This window comes from Capricornis sumatraensis, chromosome 2, assembly GCF_032405125.1.
Source record: "Capricornis sumatraensis isolate serow.1 chromosome 2, serow.2, whole genome shotgun sequence".
NCBI lineage: Eukaryota > Metazoa > Chordata > Mammalia > Artiodactyla > Bovidae > Capricornis > Capricornis sumatraensis.
Genome location: NC_091070.1, coordinates 147,080,477 through 147,101,426, shown reverse-complemented (window position 1 = coordinate 147,101,426; position 20,950 = coordinate 147,080,477). Strand labels below are relative to the sequence as shown.

Genomic DNA, 20,950 nt, shown 5'->3' with positions numbered 1-20,950 from the left:
TAGTGTTTTCCCTCTACAGGTAATTCTGAGGCTTGTTCTGTTACCACAATGAATGATCTTCTGGATAATCTGCTGCGAGCGGAGTAGAGAGTATACTTGAACAACGTTTGACTTCTCCTGCTGCTACAAAAGAATGGTTTCTTCCCAGTCACAAACCTATCCTGAATGTTAATTAAATATTTACAAGGTACTTTAAAATCCTCCCTGAATGCTAATCTGAAAATAGCAACCTACGTTCATTTGAATAAGCAGAAATTTCTGCCTGTCCAAATTAAGCATCTCTGGCCTCTGAGTTTAATTCAGATAATTCTATGACTTGGGGGAAAAAAAGAAAGAACTGACTACCTACTATGTATAAAGCTCCATGTCAGATGTGGAAATAAAACTAAACTTTCTAGGACTAGGAAATTTGTCATAAATTACAACAATTTGTATTATTTAATTCACAACATTTCCCTCTGGGCTTAAAAGCTAAATTAGACGCAAAATCCTTACCTTTTTAGCATTAAACTTTTACATTGTTCCTTAACATATAACACTGTATCTAGTTACATAAAGATGCTGTATTTTCTACATATTAATACAGATTTCCACATTTTATTCATTAAGTTTCTGAAAGAGTTTTAGCATGAAGGTTCCATTTACTGTATCAAAAAATAAAAATATCATCAAAGTCTTTTTGCAACTCCCAAAACACAGTTAGAGAATAATGATCATATGCTAAAAAATGTAAAATGCAATTTGTGCTGTGCCCCATTTACTACAAAATCACTACGAACAATGCATTTTGTACAGTATATTGCTCCAGGGAAAGTGGATCAGCATCAGGAATGAATAAAGAACATTGCATTTGAAATCAGCTAATTCTGCCTCAGCGCTTTTAAAAACTATTTGTTATGATATTACCTCCTGTCAAGCACATAATGTGATATTTTCCTCAATAAAAACTAAACAGTTGCTGTAATTTCAGCTTCTCTAATTTTCTACTTTTTAAGCACTAAATATTTAAACAATACAGACCTGGCAGTCTCAAGCCAGTCATCTGATCTTCCCATCTTCTTGCCTAAAGTAGAGTATCCATACAGGGGCCTGCTCTGTCACAGACATACATAACGGCAGCTGTTGAGGTCCTTACCTGCCCACAAGCCAGGCCCATTCCTCTTTCTCCCATGCCATGCGGACACGATAAATTTAACTCCAGGGCATCTGCTCCAGAAGCCTTTAAGATGAGGAAGGAAAATGAAAGAAAACACAAAGCTTTAATTGTGTACTAACAGGCTTTCACCACTGATAATACAATATACAAATTTCACACATTTGACAAATTTTAACTACTGTTTTCTGCACCACGGCTATTTTATGAGGTATATTCTGACTCTCAAATGAGGGTATCTATACAAGGATAATTCAGTTCAGTCACTCAGTTGTGTCCAATGCTTTGTTACCCCATAGACTGAAGCTCGCCAGGCTTCCCTGTCCATCACCAACTCCCAGAGCCTACTCAAACTCATGTCCATCGCATCGGGGATGCCATCCAACCATCTCATCCTCTGTCGCCCCCTTCTCCTCTCGCCTTCAATCCTTCCCAGCATCAGGGTTTTTTCCAGTGAGTTGGTTCTTTGCATCAGGTGGCCCAAAGTATTGGAGCTTCAGCTTTAGCATCAGTCCTTCCAATGAATATTCAGGACTGATTTTTTTTAGGATTCACAGGTTGGATCTCCCTGCAGTCTTCTCCAACACCACAGTTCAAAAGCATCAATTTTTTTAACTCCACTTTCTTTATAGTCCAACTCTCACATTCATACATGACTACTGGAAAAACCATAGCTTTGACTAGACAGACCTTTGTTGGCAAAGTAATGTCTCTGCTTTTTAATATGCTGTCTAGGTTGGTCATAGCTTTTCTTCCAAGGAACAACATCTTTTAATTTCATGGCTGCAATCACCATCTGCAGTGATTTTGGAGGCCCCCCAAATGAAGTCTGACACTGTTTCCATTATTTCCCCATCTCTTTGCCATGAACTGATGGGACCGGATGCCACGATCTTCGTTTTCTGAATGTTGAGCTTTAAGCCAACTTTTTCACTCTCCTCTTTCACTTTCATCAAGAGGCTCTTTAGTTCTTCGCTTTCTGCCAGAACAGTGGTGTCATCTGCGTATCTGAGGTTATTGACATTTCTCCTGGCAATCTTGATTCCAGCTTTGTGCTTCATCCAGCCTGGCATTTCTCATGATGTACTCTGCATATAAGTTAAATAAGCAAGGTGATAATATACAGCCTTGATGTACTCCTTTCCCAATTTGGAACAAGTCTGTAGTTCCATGTTCAGTTCTAACTGTTGCTTCTTGACCTGCATACAGGTTTCTCAAGAGGCAGGTCAGGTGGTCTGGTATTCCCATCTCCTTCAGAATTTTCCACAGTTTTATTGTGATCCACACAGTTAAAGGCTTTGGCATAGCCAATAAAGCAAAAGTAGATGTTTTTCTGGAACTCCCTTGCTTTCTCCATGATCCAGTGGATGCTGGAAATTAGATCTCTGGTTCCTCTGCCTTTTCTAAAACCAGCTTGAACATCTGAAAGTTCATGGTTCACGTACTGTTGAAGCCTGGCTTGGAGAATTTTGAGCATTACTTTACTAGTGTGTGAGATGAGTGCAATATGGGCTTCCCTGGTGGCTCAGAGGTTAAAGCGTCTGACTCCAATGCAGGAGACCCGGGTTCGATCCCCGGGTTGGGAAGATCCCCTGGAGAAGGAAATGTCAACCCACTCCAGTATTCTTGCCTGGAGAATCTCATGGACAGAGGAGCCTGGTAGGCTACAGTCCATGGGGTCGCAAAGAGTCGGACATGACTGAGCGACTTCACTTTGAGCATTCTTTGGCATTGCCTTTCTTTGGAACTGGAAGGAAAACTGACCTTTTCTAGTCCTGTAGCCACAGCTGAGTTTTCCAAATTTGCTGACATATTGAGTGCAGCACTTTCATAGCATCATCTTTTAGCTCAACTGGAATTCCATCACCTCCACTAGCTTTGTTCGTAGCGATGTTTCCTAAAGCCCATTTGACTTCGCAACCCAGGATATCTGGCTCTAGGTTAGTGACCAGACCATAATGATTATCTGGGTCATAAAGATATTTTTTGTATAGTTCTTCTGTGTATTCCTGCCACCTCTTCTTAATATCTTCTGCTTCTGTTAGGTCCATATCATTTCTGTCCTTTATTGAGCCTATCTTTGAATGAAATGTTCCTTTGGTATCTCTAATTTTTGAAGAGATCATTAGTCTTTCCCATTCTATTGTTTTCCTCTATTTCTTTGCACTGATCACTGAGGAAGGCTTTCTTATCTCTCCTTGCTATTCTTTGGAACTCTGCATTCAAATGTATATGTCTTTTTTCTCCTTTGCCTTTAGCTTCTCTGCTTTTCTCAGCCATTTGTAAGGCCTCCTCAGACAGCCATTTTGCTTTTTCGCATTTCTTTTTTGGGGGGATGGTTTTGAGCTCCACCTCCTGTACAATGTCACAAACTTCCATCCATAGTTCTTCATGCACTCCATCAAATATAATCCCTTGAATCTATTTGTCACTTCCACTATATAATCATAAGGGATTTGATTTAGGTCATATCTGAATGGTCTAGTGCTTTTCCCAACTTTCTTCAATTTAAGCCTGAATTTGGCAATAAGAAGTTCATGATCTGAGCCATAATCAGCTCCTAGTCTTGTTTTTGCTGACAGTATAGAGCTTCTCCACCTTTGACTGCAAAGAATATAATCAGTCTGATTTCAGTATTGACCATCTAGTAATGTCCACATGTAGAATCTTCTCTTATGTTGTTGGAAGAGGGTGTTTGCTATGACCAGTGCGTTCTCTTAGCAAAACTCTGTTAGCCTTTGTCCTGCTTCATTCTGTACTCCAGGCCAAATTTGCCTGTTACTCCAGGTAGCTCTTGACTTCCTACTTTTGCATTCCAGTCCCCTATATGAAGAGGACATCTTTTTTGGGTGTTAGTTCTAGAAGGTCTTGTAGATCTTCATAGAACCATTCAACTTCAGCTGCTTCAGTGTTACTGGTTGGGGCATAGAACTGGATTACTGTGATATTGAATGGTTTGCCTTAACAAACAGAGATCATTCTGTCATTTTGAGATTGCATCCAGGTGCTGCATTTCAGACTCTTTTGTTGACCATGATGGCTACTCCATTTCTTCTAAAAGATTCTTGCCCACAGCAGTAGATATAATAGTCATCTGAGTTAAATTCACCCATTCCAGTCCATTTTAGTTCACTGATTCCTGAAACGTCGATATTCACTCTTGCCATCTCCTGTTTGACCACTTCTGATTTGCCTTGTTTCATGGACCTAACATTCCAGGTTCCTATACATATTGCTCTTTACAGTATCAGACTTTACTTTCATCACCTGGCATATCCACAACTGGGTGTTGTTTTTGCTTTGGCTTTGTCTCTTCATTCTTTCTGGAGTTGTTTCACCATTCTTCTCCAGTAGCATATCAGGCACCTACAGACCTGGGGAGTTCATCTCTCACTATTATACCTTTTTGCCTTTTCACAGTGTTCACAGGGTTCTCAAGGAAAGAATCCTGAAGCAGTTTGCCATGCCATTCTCCAGTGGGCCACGTTTTGTCTGAACTCTCCACAATTACCCGTCCATATTGGGAGGCCCTACATGGCATGGCTCATATTTTCATTGAGCTAGACAAGGCTGTGCTCCATGTGATCAGTTTGATTAGTTTTCTGATTGTGGTTTTCATTCTCTCTGCCTTCTGATGGATAGGGAAAAGATCCTTATGGAAGTTTACTGATGGAAGAGACTGAGGGCAAAACTGGGTCCCATTTTGATGCACTGGGCCATGTTCAATAAATCTTTAATCCAATTTTCCATTGATGGGCAGGGCTATGTTCCCTCCCTGTTGCTTGACCTGAGGGCAAACTATGGTGGAGGTGATGAAGATAATGGCAACCTCCTTCAAAAGGTCCCATGCAAGCACTGCTGCACTCAGTGCCTCCAACCCTGAAGCAGGCTACCACCAACCCATGTCTCCACCGGAGACTCCTGGATACTCACGGGCATGTCTGGGTCAGTTTCTTGTGGGGTCACTGCTCCTTTCTCCTGGGTCCTTGTGCACACAAGATTTTGTTTGTGCCCTCCAAGAGGGCTTATGTCATACCCAGGTCTGCTGCCCCCAGAGCCCCTGGAGCAGGCCACTGATGACCTGTACCTCTACAGGAGACATTCAGACACAGTTCTAATAACAAAAGCAAATATGCATTGAGTTTAGGACACTCACTACTCTCTGTGAGTTGTATTTCTTATCTCTAACTCTCATCCTTTTTGGAATAATCTGGTACCAATTTTACAGATGAGGAGACTGATGCACAAGGGAATTAAATGACCAGTCTGGTTATCTAGTAACACAACAGAGATTTTTAACTCAGGTCTGTTTGATATCATGTTGATTCTGCCCTATACAGCTTCTATTTTTATAGAAACAAATCTTACTAATTCTGGATAATTGGTACTGAAGGTAGCAGGGCAAAGAAAAATGTATCAGGCTAGATGGAATAAATATGAATAAAATTTTAAATGTTCTTTTATTAATTAACTTTTATTATTTATTAATACTGCTTTCAAATGTTTCAGAGCATTCAAGCACCTTAATTACCCAAACTGGGAACACCATTCATTGTATTCTATGTTGCTTTAAAAAAACTCAGGTGGAAAATAAGATTGTGGTAATAGTTCAAATTAAACCAAAATATATAAAAATATAAATAGTTTTTCTCCTCCTCTTTCAATTTCATACCTCTAAAGTAATCTATGTTAACAATTTAATGTGTAATTTTCTACTTTTTTCTATATATTAAAAAAAGAAGCAAAGCACACATATAACTCATGTATCAAGCTTCTTTTTTCTTCTTGGTTTTGCTCTTTATATTTTCATTTTTTCTTTCAGTTTTATTGAGATACAACTGACATACAACACTATATAAGTTTTTGGTGTATAGCATAATGATTTAACTTTAATGCACCATGGAATGATTACCACAGTAAGTTTAGAGCACATCCATCATCATATATAGACACAAGATAAAAGAAAAAAGTCCTTGTGATGAGATCCTTGTGATGAGAACTCTCAGGATTTTCTGTTACATACTGCAGTATTAATTATAGTAATCAAGTTGTACATTACATCCCTAATACATCTTTTTTTATAACCAGAAGTTTAAGCCTTTTGACCGCCTTTACCCAATAACTCTGGTAACCACAAATCTGATCTATTTTTCTGTAAGTTTGTTTATTTTTGAAGTATAATTAACCAATATACTATGTTAATTCCTAGTGCACAACACAGTGATTCAATATTTTTATACATTTCTATACATTACAAATAATCATGATAAGCCTAGTCACCATCTGTCATCATACAAAGATATTACATTACTATTGACTATATCATCCATTTCATACCTATGACTCATTTTTTTTGTAATTGAAAGTTTGTACCTCTTAATTGTCTTCACCTATTTCTCTCATCTTTTTAAACTGAATCAATTTTATTGTATTTTTAAAAAATCCATCCTAGGAAACATGAAGTACAGATAATTTTGTTTTAATTTAATAATTAAGTAGGAATCTTTCTTATTTAACTTATTAATTTATATAAATGGGTCCTATAGAAATGAACAAAATATTTCACACTAAGCAGTCTTAAAATAACTGGAGAACCATAGAATTCTTTAGAAGTCTTCTGCAAAAACTCTAAGAACAATTAAAACACTTTTTTTAAAATTTGAGAAATGGAAGATAAATTAATGATTCTTTAACCTAACTTGTAGAATTCCTTCAATGCCACCATTTCTTTTTGAGTAAGGTAAGTGTGGCTCAATTTCCATAATATTATAACATGTCTATCACATCATGGAAAGACTTTTTTAAAAGTTCATTATTTTCTAAGCATATCAGACCTTTCTTTAGTCCAACAGCTTTTCTTCAAATATCTCTTTTCTTCCTAATCATTCAAGATTTTTTCCTATTTTATTAATTTTAAATAAGACCTCAACAAACAAGTATTCTATCGAGTTATATCTTTCTTGGTTGACTTTCTTACTCACTTTTACTCATTAGTGAGTCTGCTTTTCCTTCTGCACATTTGTGAAAGTTCATTGAATCATTCAGCCTATTTTCTAACATGGTTTTATTATGGTCTTTGTAAATTCAAGTGTGAGGGCTTCCCAGATGGCTCAGAGGTAATGAATCCATCTGCCTGAAATGCAGGAGACTCAGGAGACATGGGTTCCATCCCTGGATCAGGAAAAGCCTCTGGAGGAGGAAACAGCAACCCACTTCAGTATTCTTTCCTGGAAAATCCCATGGACAGAGGAGCCTGGTGGGCTACAGTCCATGGGGCCTCAAAGAGTTGGACACAAGCAACTAAGCACACACACACTCAAGTGTAAACTGGAGACAATAGGACCTATCCCAAAACTGTGTCATGTGAGAATTTGCAGCTTAATTAAAAGATTGTACACTGCAAGTATATATTTTTTCTTATTATGTCTTAGTTATTTCAAATATTTCTTTTAGACTTATTTGCTTTAGACTGCTAGTTGAAATGCAGCAATTAACAGCAAATCAATTCAACAACATTTTGGAATAAGCTTTAGGTGTCATTTGTATTGATATTTACATTATACATATTTTCTAAAATGTAAGTGCAAGCTTACAATTAGATTCATAGTAGACAATAATAACTAACATTTATCGAACACTTACAATATGTCAGACACTTTACTAGGCTGTTTATAATAGATATATCATTATTCCCATTTTGTAACTGATAAAATCAAGGTCCAAAGAGTTCAAGTGACTAATTTATTAGTCTAAAGCTTGTAAATGAGAATAGGATCTTTAAACCAGGCATTTTAAGTACAGAACCCGTATTCTTGGTCACTATCATAACTTATTAGAAATCAGGTAATCCATGGCTAGGATTGTTTTAACGTGATAACAAAATGTTACAACTTGACATCTTTCAAGTTTCTAAATATTAAATAGATATTAAAATCTTGTAAGACCCCTTATTAAATTTAGTCTTTTCAGTGACTGTTAAAAATTTTCCCAGCACTATACACATATACAAATGCTAACTCACTAAACATACCCATAAAGATCTTTGAAATAAGGATCTAGGCCTCAAAAACAGATAATCCTGCTCAAAATAACACCAAGAGCTGGGGAATATTCATTTGGCCTCTGCTTCAATATTCTTGTCATATGATGTACACCACCTTAAAAGGCAGTTAATTCTATTTCCAAGCAACCACATGCATTCAAAAAGCCTTAATTGCTGAATTACCATGAAATGTTAAATTAACTGAAACTGGGCATGAATTCTGACTCCTGTTAGTCACAAGCTTTTTAGTTTAGTCATTTAGCCCAGAGTTTATTCTGCCTCACCTAAATGATTATACAATAAAATAATCTAGTGAAGGCAGTGACATAGAAAATTTGATGCTTCTAATTTCATACATTATCTATTTATCATCTGTTTATCGGCATGAAGTAGAATGATATGTTAATAGTCTGGACTATAGAGCCAGATTTCATGGGTTTGAATCCCACTTTACCACATACTAGCTGTGTGAACTTGGGCATATTATTTAACAACTTTTGGCCTCAGTCTCCTCATTTCCAAAACATGGAATACAGAAAAGTACCTCACAAGGTTGCTTTTCTAAGTTACAAATAAATTTAATAAAAGTGAATGACTTAGAACAGTGCCTGGACTGCAGTAAATATTATGTAAGTATAAGCAGTTAATCTAGTCTAACTACCTGTTTCACTGTCTATACATCTATCTATCCATCCATCCATCTATCCATTCAGTTACAATCTCCAACTTGCCTTTCCTCAGCTTTGATCTGAAAAAGAATATAAAGTAGCTATACACACTTTGGGGGCTTTACAGGTGGCTCAGTGGTAAAGAATCTGCCTGCCAATGCAGGAGCTGCAGGAGACGAGGGTTCAATCACTAGGTTGGGAAGATCCCCTTGAGTAGAAAATGACAAACCACTCTGGTATTCTTGCTAGTATCCCCTGTCCATGGAGAATTCCATGACTGAGTGACCGAACAACAAAAATCCACATCTGAGGTTGGGGGAAGGGGTGGCAGAAAACTATTCTAAGAAATTCTCAGCGTAGTGGTAGAAACGTGATTTCTAAAATTCTCTGAATCATTTTGTAAAACCTCTCAGAGAAATCAGGGAAGCAAAACCACAAACCCTTGTTCAATCTATCCAACAAAAGGGGGAACACGGTTCTCTTCCTTCTCCTTTCCTTATCTCTCTCTTCCTTATCGATCTACGCAGTTCTAAAGTCACTGGCTGGGGGACGAGCAAGGTAGGTGACTAGGAAGTTCTGAGGAAGAGCCATGAGGGCGCAGAGGGGGTGGCAGAGCCTGAGCACACTGAGAACGACAGGCATGTGGAGGTGGCTTGGGGCAGCACATCAGAGCCCCAGTGGGAAGAGAGTCTCCCATGGGTCAAGGGGAACAAGTAAGGACATAGGAGACCAAGCAGGGTAGCAAGACATGAAGCTACCTTTTTTGGTGCCTGCTCAGTCAGTCACTCAATCATGTTCAACTCTTTGTGACCCCATGGGCCATAGCCTGCCAGGCTCCTCTGTCCATGGAATTTTTCAGGCAAGGATACTGGAGTGGGTTGCCATTGCCTACTCCAGGGACACTTCTTGGATTCTCCCTAATTTTCTTCTGTTAAAAGCATACAAGAGGCCCACTGCCAACGTTCTACATAGCAACACTGTCAGTTAGTCTCAACTATTGGAGAAGGCAATGGCACCCCACTCCAGTACTCTTGCCTGGAAAATCCCATGGATGGAGGAGCCTGGTAGGCTCCAATCCATGGGGTCACTAGGAGTTGGACACGACTGAGCGACTTCATTCTCACTTTTCACTTTCATGTATTGGAGAAGGAAATGGCAACCCACTCTAGTATTCTTGCCTGGAGAATCCCAGGGACGGGGGAGCCTGGTCGGCTGCCATCTATGGGGTCACACAAAGTTGGACACGACTGAAGTGACTTAGCAGCAGCAGCATCCAAAACTGGGGACCCAAGTTCTCTGGGATCTTAGACCACTTTGAATTGGACCTGGGACAGGTAAACACTGGATTGGCTTGGGCCCCACTGGGCACTAAGTCTGTGACTATCTCTTATCTCCAACTAGACATCTATCTTTCCTGATTCTATTCTTTCCTGCTGACTGTTAGTGTCCAGGAATTTATATCCAACTGGTCCTATGTATTCCTATCATGTACCTCTGTCTGCTTTGTATCTCAGCCTATTTGAGATTTAATAACTTCAACATCTTTTTAATTTTATAAATAGTCCAGATTCTAGTTTAAAACAACAACAACAACAACAACAACAACAAAAACCATGAAAAGAACCTGGCTTCAAGGTGGTTTACTTGGATACTCTGCTAGGAATAGTATGGTCACCTGGTTTTGACCCCTATGCCTCTCAGCTGGACCTTCCTTGTCTCGGCCTACCAGTTATAGTCAGACCCTTGGCAATCGCCCATCAAATCCCTGACCTAAAACCTTCAGCTTTGGATTTTAATCACCTCAAGTTCATTGTGCCAAATCAAATTCATTCTTCCCATTTACTCTGTAATTGCTTGCTTTTGTTTGTCATATGCCTGTATATCAGCTCTGTGCCTTTATTTTGCTTCATTCAACAAATATCTGAGGACGATCCACTGGCCAGCAAAGCCTTGTGTTTGGAATTGGGGGTTAAACAGTGAACCGGGCGAGGTCTCCACCCAGACAGTTTGCTTTGTCATAAGGAAGACAGGTGAAAGAGCTGATGACATCACTGCTGATCACCAGTTTTATTAAATTCTGGGGAGAAAAGGCACAAGCAGAGGTAGACCCAGATTTGGGGGAGGAGCCTGAAGTTCATACAGTTTGCAGATACTTCTTTAAAAATAAAAATGATTTAAAAATTAAAAAGAGAAAATCAGGTATAGACCTTGGAAGTAGCTTGTACAAGTAAGGGCTCTGAAGCTTAAGCTTCATTAACTTTATGATAAACTAGCTTCTGAGGATAAGATTTCAGAAGGAGTAGGACAGCGGGTTAGCCTACTAGTCAGGGACCTCCGAGCAGAGGAAGGGAGAACATTTCAGCCCAGGGTAATGGCAAAGGCTCTGAGGTACAAGTGTGTTGGAGGAGTAAAAGAAGGCCATTGGGGTCTGGAATGTGAAGAACAAACCCAAGGGGACACCAGGGGAATGGCCAGGTACCAGACCATACAGGTCAAGTGAAGAGTTTTACATGGTAAGAAAGCTAGTGGGAAGACTGTGGGTTGATTGAAAGCAAAGAGATTAATGGGGCTTTCAGATTAGGATGGTAGAAACTCATACTGAGGGCTTCCCACGTGGCACTAGTGGTAAAGAACCTGCCCGCCCATGCAGGTTAGATAGAAGAGCAGGTTTGATCCTTGGGTTGGGAAGATCCCCTGGAGGAGGACAAGGCCCCCCACTCCAGAATTCTTGTCTAGAGAATCCCATGGACAGAGGAGCCTGGCAGGCTGCAGTTCATAGGGTCGCACAGAGTCAGACATGACTGAAATGACTTAGCATACACAAACGCAATGCATATTGAGCCACACCTAATTTATATGTCTCTTCAAATCCGATGGCCTTACTTGCCACCCAAGCTTTTGCCACTAGCTTAATAAAGAACCTTGGTCCCTGTTGCTGTCCTTAGCTTTCCTGTCATTGCCATCTCTCATAGCTCCTCAGGAGGAGAGCAGGACTCTCCACTGAATGTGTCAGAGTGGGAGCTCCAGGAGGGCCAGTGCTCTCAACATGCTGTGGGATTTGGCTTCTGAAGCAGTTGCTTAAGGAGGGAAGGACACACAGCCCAAATGTGCAGAAGAAAGTAAACCTTTGGGGTGTGAAGTGTGAGGAGTGAGAGAGAAGAAACAGAAGGAACCAGTAGATATGTCCTTCACTCGTCTTCTTCTCTAAACTGTTGTGAGGCAGGATGATCCCACACAGCCCTCCCATCCCACACGGCTGAGCAATTGGCTCCATCTCCTTGTGAAGTGGCAGCCAGCTCTGGAACGCACCACGCTCCATCTGCTTTCCCTTCTTCCCATTGCCTTCCCTCCCCTCACACCCCCTTTAATCTTATTGCTTTGGAATTGAATCCTTCAGTGAAGAATCTTCACATTAATTTTGACTCAGGCTCTGTTTTCTAAGCTAACACACATTAAGAAAGAAATGGATTCCAAATCTATTCAAATGAGTTCAAGATCTATTTAAGATCTACTATGGGGTATGGTTCAACTTGGTATACACATTTAAACTGTTCTACCTAGCTGAGGCTATACCTTATTCACCTTTGTTTGGGATGGCCAGGTACTCTGCAAATAGTAAGCGCTTCAGAGATCTTGCCTCCATGGAACTGGAATAATTTATCAATGTCCCAGAAAATTAGGACAGCATGTGATCAGATACCTGAACCAAAGAAATTGAGCAGAGCCTAACAATGCTACCGATTTGACACCAAGCTGTAAAAACTTTTCTGGAGGCTGTTTCTGTTTTATGATGCTCAAAAAACAAGACAAATTAAAACCAGGTTGAGGAATAAGACATTAAAAGTATGCGTATTCTAGAGAGCGTGAAAAGGAAAGTTTGGTTCGACATGGTTCTATTTCCAAGAATATGCATGTGAAAAAAATGGCATACTGAATGCACACTGACTTTTAAAAACAGCATCTGGTAGATTTTACCATATTTTAAGAATGTACTAGGTTTCTGGGTTTTTTTTTAACCCCCCCCCCCAACATGGCCTTAAATGTTTATTCAAAATAATACAATAAAATGTTAGTTTCCAATGAAATAAATAATAATGATCCCTTCTTGTCCAAATTTTCATTCTGATATAGAGTTTCTCTCTCAATCTCTGTTCTTTCATGTTCTTGTACAACTGGATCTGCTCTGCTATTATACACATGCATTTCTGTTTTCAGATATAACAGTAAAGAGCTGATAGCAAGATTTTCTGAATTCCCTGTTGTGCAATTCAAGAATTAATCTACTCTATGGAGAGGAACTTCATGAATTTAAAGTATATCCATCATCATATTAAGTGATTTGCTGAACTTAAAAGCAATGGCTTGTAGAACAGCTGGTATGTTCTCTCAGATTCCTACCCTTCATTATCACCACCCCCAAACAAATGTACATTGTAAGTAGTACAGTAACTTTGGCTTGAACACTTTTGTTTTTGTTGATTTGTTTTAATGTGGGCTCTTCCATTGTAAGGAAATCTGTTTTAATCTGTTGTGAAGCATGTGTTCACAGAAACAAAACCAAATACTCACTCTACAAAGCTTTATTGGGTGTCTACCATATGAGCTATCATGGAATCATGCTGCCTATTGCTTCCCTCCAGGGAAATATGAAGACCTGGGGATAGTTCCTTCATGCGTTATGCCCTGAGCTGGCCCATATTTCAAAGATTAGAGGGAACTTTTTTTAATCAACACTATAGATCGAACTCCTTGATATGCAAATTGCTCTTCTGTTGAGAGACCTAACAGACTATTTTGACTGAGTGGAAGGCATATTTTTTTCCCTTTCTTTCTTTCAAACATATTTTCCTTTTTTTCTTCCTTCCCCTTTCACTTTGATTGATTGGTAATGACAAGCTAGAAAATAATATTGAATAAAACTACAGTTAAAGAATTAGATATGGAATGTATCTTTAAGCTGTATCTTTATACATATATAAAAGCTTTTGACTTTTTAGAAGTAAAATTGGCTTATCTAAAAATTAAGACTTATTATTGACCAAAATACTTTCAGTATTTTATTCTACAGAAGGCAGAGGAGCAAGTAGTGTGATAAAGCCATTCATCATAGTCAGCTTTAAATTGGCAAAACTCATGCCAAACCTGGACTCAGTGGAAAATTTCACGGTCAGTTAGGTAAATACATGTGTAAAATGGACCCAGCAACAAAGATCACAAAGCCAATTACTGATCATATTTAATTTCATCTCTCTAAGTCCCAGAAAAAATTTTTGCCCTCACAGATCTAAGATATCCAAATAAACTGTAAAATCACAATTTTTCAATGCTATAGAAAGCTTTATAACATTTTATAAGGCAGACCTGTTAGTTCATAATTAGTGCTAGGTTTAGTCTTCACTTCTTAGAGGTTTTCAAGAAACCCCAGCTACAGTGTTTTTCGCGATAGGACGATGGACATAAGTACACAATTTTAAGTATGTATTTTTCTATTTGAAATAGAAATTTGAGGCACATGGTTAGTTGTTTGCATTTGTGCAAGATTCAATTTATATTATAGAAAGCTCGCTGACTAGTGTTCCATTCAGGAGCATTCTGTCCTACCATTTTATGCATGTCTGTATTCAAACTAGAATAGTATTAAATGAACCTTTTATATTTTAAATATTCAAGAGCTTTATATTCAAAATTTCTTTTCTTGCTGTCAAACTAGCTTGCCTAAAGGCAAGGTAAGATCAAGTTAGACTCTCAAAGGTAGAATTAAATTTTATCATGGCATCCATCATAATATACAGTTTGCTTAATATGCAAATAAAGAGTATATGGAGTCAAAGAATAAAGGATTTTTAGGCAGCGTGTGAAATCCAAGGGACTACTTTTATAGAATAGATTCCTTTTAAATTTACATTTCCATCATTTTAATGAAAACACAGGGTAAACAAATTGTAATATAAATGTTTTAAGTTACCATTTTTCACTCAATTTTTCTTCTACTGGGTTATTTTTCATGACAGCTCTTTATTTAAAACTAATAAAAATAGAAGAGAAGAAATAAAATAAATATAAACAAATAATTACCTCAGCCTTTCTGGAGAGTTCCATCCAGTCATTTCTGTTGTAACTGCACATGATGCTAGCAATCACAATCTTTAAAAAGAGAAAGGAAAGAAAATTAGTTCAAATAGTTATGTCTTTATACACAGGGGTCTATGATATTTACATATATATGTTAATAATGGTAAATTATATCATAAAAATTAGTTTTCCATCTGCTGAAAGAAATCAGTAAAGTGCAGCATGGTATTATAGTGAAGCAAAGGATAAGATCTGGGGCTTCAGACTTAGGTTAGAGACTTTCTCATTTACTGTCTTTGAATGCTTGAGCAAGTTACTTAATTTTCCAATCCTCAGCATTCTCATTTTTAAAATGGAGATAATAATACTGACTTTGCCAACCTCAAAAAGTGATAGTGAGAATTACATGAATTTGCATATGCAAAAAGAGTTGTTTAAGTAATACAATGATGTAGTGCGTGCGTACTCAGTCATGTCCAACTCTTTGCGACCCCAGAAGGCTCCTTTGTCCATGGGATTTTTCAGGCAGGAATACTGGAGCAGGTTGTCATTTCCTACTCCAGAAGATCTTCCTGACCCAGGGAATGAACCCTGGTCTTCTGCATCTCCTGAAGTGGTAGGCAAATTCTTTACTACTGAGCCATCTGGGAAGGCTATAATGATGTGGAAATATTTATTAATGTAATTACTGGTATAACTAAAAGGTTTCAAGGTATGGAAAGGAAATAAATTAGTGTCTTCTTCAATCATATCTTATTATAGTATGGATAATTACAGCTTACATATTCAGAGTGAATTATAGTTTTAAAGTTTGTTAAATGTTGATTATTTAACTACAGTATTACAGTATGTTATAATGGAGGCTTCATAGCGTAGTAGTTACTAGTATCTGCTCTGAAGCCAGAATGTCTAGATTAGAGTTCAGACTCTATCACTAACTGTGTGGTCCTGGACAAGACATTCAATTTCTCATTGGTTAAATGTGGATAACACTACTGTCTACTCACTGCTGTTGTGTCTGATTCTTTTGCAACCCCATGAGCTATAGTCCACCAGGCGCCTCTGTTTGTGGCATTTCTTGGGCAAGAATACTCGAGTGGTTGCCATTTCTTTCACCAGGGGATCTTCCTGAGTTTCGGATAGAACCCATGTCTCCTGCACTGGCAGGTCCATTACCATTGAGCCACCAGGGAAACCCACTATCTACTTAGAAGAGTGATAATCAAATTGCTAAGAGTTCATGACTCTAATAATGTACTAGGTAATGTTTTAATAGGTTTTTTCCTATTAACTCACTTAATCATTCTCAAATTATTCTCCGCGTTTTACAGATGAAGATGCTGAAGTACTGAGACATAAGATTACAGAGCTAATAAAGAGCAGAGCCAGGATCAGACCCAGAAATTTAACTGAGAATCTGTGTTTTTAACCATTAGTTTTTGCTGGCCTAATGTAAATATTCAGTATATGTCAGTAATTGCTTTCTATTATTACCATTTAAAGACTATGAGATCATGACACAAAGTCTGTGCCAAATCTAAAGCCACAGAGTCTAGTGGAAGAGTCCACTAAAAGCCACTGGGCTCTCACCACATACAGCTTTTTTTTTTTTTTAATATGTCTAAAAAAACAAAACGAAGATGTGATGAACAAGTCAGATGAATGCTTTATCAATAAAAGAAAGAAAATAAGCTACAATCATACAGGAGAGAGTTCTGAATACCAGAGCTCTAAATACTGAATAAGCCTGTCCTTAACGTTGGGTCAAGTTTTTCTTGATAGACTATAATCCTCCATGGGTGCCTGGACTGCTCTGCACCATTCATCATTTTATCTACAATAACCAGCATGATGTTTGGCACATAGCAGAATTGATTGAATAAATGTACGAGGTCATTAAAGGTTTAGAATACAGAGTTGCATTTTCAGTTTATCCTTTTAAGACTAAGCAGAAATGAACACCATGAGTTAGAGAAGGGAAAAAATAAACAATTGGTGAAAACTTTTGGCAAATGATTATTGTATTTTTCAGAGAGAAGAGTGAGCAGAACAGTTGTGAATGCTGGTCTTGGTGACAGAGAAAGGGTCAGATGTCAAAATACACAGAAATTGTGTGTATTAAGATTGAAAAAGAAGAATCAGGAGATCTGAGAGGCTGATTGTGAGTGACTGTGAAAATCTTACAACTTTAGTCAGACAAAAGTAAGATGATGCTGAGAAAAAAGGAAGCCAGGAGAAACAGTGTATTCAAACAGATTCCTGTGTAGAGAGAGGAACAAAGAGAGAAAAGTAAAAGTAGATGAAGAATAGAGGAGGAAAATTAAGAATGCATGATTTTTTTTATTGAGTTTAGGATTCCACTTTGGTGTAGCTTTTAAGAACTGGGGAGGAAAAAAAAAATGTAAGAATGACCCTTGGCCTTTTCTATTGGGGCTGATCAAAAGTGAAAAGTCAACTTCCAAACTTGCCCATCTGCAAGCAAGAAAGGGTCACCAGCATAATTATGTATCTTCAATACACTCTTTCTGCCATTTTCACATGCTATAAAATCTTGACGTTATTCTGCCCCACCCTCCAGTTAGAAAACAGACCAGGGAGGAATTCCCCAGAGAGGTAACCAGATCTTCAGGGACTATACTATTACCTCCTCTTGAGTATTCCTTGCATGGGGGACTTCATTTGAAACGAAAACCAATTGGGATGAAGGCTGGGGGCAGGTGGACAGATTCTATTGTCCTCAGTGGCCTTGAGGTCAAGTCAAAAAATACACCTTTTTTTTATTTTTTAAAATTTATTTTAATTGGAGGCTAATTACTTTACAATATTATAGTGGTTTTTGCCATACATTGACATGAATCAGCCATGGGTATACATGTATTCCTCATCCTGAACCCCTCTCCCCCCTCCCTCCCCATCCCATCCCTCTGGGTCATCCCAGTGCACCAGCCTGAGCACCCTGTCTCATGCATCAAACCTGGACTGGCGATCTGTTTCACATATGATAATATACATGTTTCAATGCTATTCTCTCAGATCATCCCACCCTCGCCTTCTCCCACAGAGTCCAAAAGACTGTTCTATAAAGAAAGGTTAATCTAAGGATTTAGGGAAGGAGCAGACTTCCCAAGCTTGCTGGTAAAATGTCAAGAGCAAGGTTAGATCCAAAGATTCAGACTGAAAAAATGACTTTCGCATTAGATACTGATTCTGTGGTAAAAGAGACAAACAGTAGACCTAGGTTTTTAGGGAGTTCTATCATTCAAAACCAAGAAAAGATAGGCAAAAAACAAAACCAAAACTTGCTTCCAGTTATGATAAAGTAACCCTCAAGTTTATCCTCCCATATAAATAGGAAGTGACTGCTAAATCAGGATGGCATCCTCCTCCCGTGCCCCTTTCAGGTGCCACAGAGGGCAATGGGGAAGATCCTTCTAGCGGGCAGGATCCAGGTAGGCAGATGGGCTGACCAAGGAAGCCACTTCCAGGAAAGCAAGGCTTACTGGCCCTGACAACTGGGCATGATACATGTTCTCAAGTAGGGACTAACATAGTTCCTCTTTACTAAATGGTGATTTTTATTTTGACAAAGCTGTTTTTTCTTCGAATATATATAAATTGTGCCTGGATTGGTTAGAATCATCATTTACCTTTTAAGTCCCCAGGATTATGAGGAGCTCAGGATTATGAGGAGCACATTTGGGCTTGATGGAGAGAAGTAAATAACACCCAGAGAACTGTCCTGAAGATTGAGAACATTGGTGCCACCAAATGCCTAGCAACACAGTGACTGGGTATGATTTGGGGCACGCTGTCACTGGGGAGGGGTGGCCACAGGTGGGAGAGATAGATTATCCTGAGCAGACAGAAGTTTTGTGTGCTCTGAACAGCTAAGCACTACCCTGTTCTTCGTTTCTCATCTTCAAAAAACAGGCTCTACCTTCTTACCCAAAAAGCTGGGAAAATATCTCCAACCGGGTTAATCATAGTAATCAGCTACTCTATTCTCATTAAAGTCCTTCACTTGAACTGGAGAGATAAAGACTTTTTTCCTGTTTGGTCCCTAAACTGGAATGAAGTGTGTTCATAGCAGCTAGCAATCATTGACTGATTCCTTACTTACCCCAGCCCACCCTCCCACTCCCACTCAAAGCTAGCTGCACTAGGATGAAGAAAAGCGGAGGCAGAGGAAAGCAGAGATGCAAGATGGAGACACGGTTCTGTCACGTTTAAGTCTGGTGTACCACTAACATGCCTGTCTGAGTGAACCAATAAATATCACTTTTGACTTAAGAAAACTCAAGTTATATTCTGGTTTCTATCACTGACAGTCTTGACAATTACTACATGCAAAACTAAAATTGTCACTTTTAAAATAACTTCCTAAGCATTTTTTTCTGTCAAGTAAATTTAAAGGAAAAATAACTTTATACCTTATTTTTAAATGCTAAATTATCTAAGAAGTCTAAATATCTTTATCTAAAATCAAGGGATGGTTCATGAAAATATATGTTGACATTCTATTTCAGAGGAATAAAGATGACCCAAAATCATTTTATTCTTGATTAAAAGATATAAGGATTTCTCAAAAAGCCAAGCTAAAACACATCAAGAGTAAAAGAACACTGAACAGAATTTAATCTTTCTGTGAGGATTAGAAAGCCTTCCGTGTTTTGCAGCACTTGGTTTTTAATCAAAGGAAGACAGGTTACTTTTTTCCTATGGAAAAAAACTGTTAATGTATATTTCATATTGTGAAACATCATGAAAAGTTACTAGAAATGAATACCCAATGAAACATTTTTAAAAAAGAACAACATTTCCCTATATTTCATATAATTTATGCCATTTTTAATGCTCCATTTTTATGGCTCATATTTTAAAACATTATTGGATGAGTTTATACATAAAAGCCAAATACTATATAGTGTTTTAACTAATCCTACATTTTATGAACATTTTGAGTCAAGTGAGAGATTCAAACAATATTAGTTAATCACTTAATATAGAAACTGAGTATCTACTGTAGTAGGCACTAAATGACATATAGAGGAGCTGAAGACACTGATTCAGAGTCTTTGATTATCCAACAATCAGTATTTCTTGGAGACCTATGTGCCAGTAACTGTAACTCAGAAGCGATGAAGGAAACAGGGAAAGTCCCTATATTTTTAAGAGGGGGGAAGAAAAGGCATTAATGAATACATTATTTGGACTATTTTCGGGTCAAGATTTAAAAACAATACAGGCGAGCAAGATGGAGAATCACAGGGATGCATAAAGCCACATGAGATGATTTGGGTAAAAGTTGGCATTCCAAGTAGAGGAAACTGTAAGCAGGAACTCAGGAGGAGGAGTGATCATGATACACTTAAAAATAGAAGGCCTTTGTCATTGGTGCTTCATGACAGAGCAAGAAGAGTGCAAAAGGAAATGAGAGGAGAAGGAAGCAGTCACTTCTGGGAGCTGAAACCTGTGGGAGTTTGGGTTTTTTAAATAGGGGTAATGGGGCTTCCCTGGCAGCTCAGTGGTAAAGAATTCATCTGCCATGCAGCAGACCCAGTTCCATCCCTGGGTGGGGAAGATCCCTTGGAGAAGGGCATGGCTACCCACTCCAGTATTCTTGCCCAGAGAATCCCATGTAGCCTGGCAGACTACAGTCCATGAGGTTGCGGAGTAGGACACAACTGAAATGATTGAGCACACATGTATGCATGCATAGGGGAGGTTCCAGGAGCCCACTGAAAAGTTTAAGAGACAGTAATAAAATGATCTGATTTACGTTTTTAAAAGATGCTGGCTACTTTATAGGGAACGGAATGAGGGGGCTGCAGGGTAAAAGCAAAGAGTCCAGTTTAGTTGAAATAAGGTGACTTAAGGTGACTTGGAAATGGCCAGACATGGAAATCTGATCTAGATGCATCAATGGTTATACTCAGGAGGTGAGAAAAAATAAGAAATTAAGGATGATCCCTAGATTATTGGCTTGAGCCACTGAATGGAACATAGATGTGTCAC

At 38.5% G+C, this 20,950-nt stretch overlaps 1 protein-coding gene and 1 non-coding gene across 4 annotated transcripts in view; one reads left to right on the top strand and one right to left on the bottom strand.

The window, feature by feature from the left end:
* The window catches only part of DPYD (dihydropyrimidine dehydrogenase), a 933,909-nt gene that overhangs the window by 322,722 nt on the left and 590,237 nt on the right, over positions 1-20,950 (bottom strand). For 2 of the 3 annotated variants that reach the window (XM_068962754.1, XM_068962760.1), the window contains exons 15-16: positions 14,939-15,007; positions 1,136-1,219 (exon numbers count right to left, since the gene is read on the bottom strand). In XM_068962754.1, coding sequence (XP_068818855.1) covers positions 1,136-1,219; positions 14,939-15,007 — 153 coding nt within the window. Of the gene's footprint in view, positions 1-1,135; positions 1,220-5,140; positions 5,268-14,938; positions 15,008-20,950 lie in introns of those variants that run through there. The other variant, XM_068962769.1, reaches the window with a different exon arrangement.
* On the top strand, positions 2,668-2,739 carry TRNAW-CCA (transfer RNA tryptophan (anticodon CCA)). The gene has a single exon. It is a non-coding gene; the product is annotated as a tRNA-Trp (tRNA).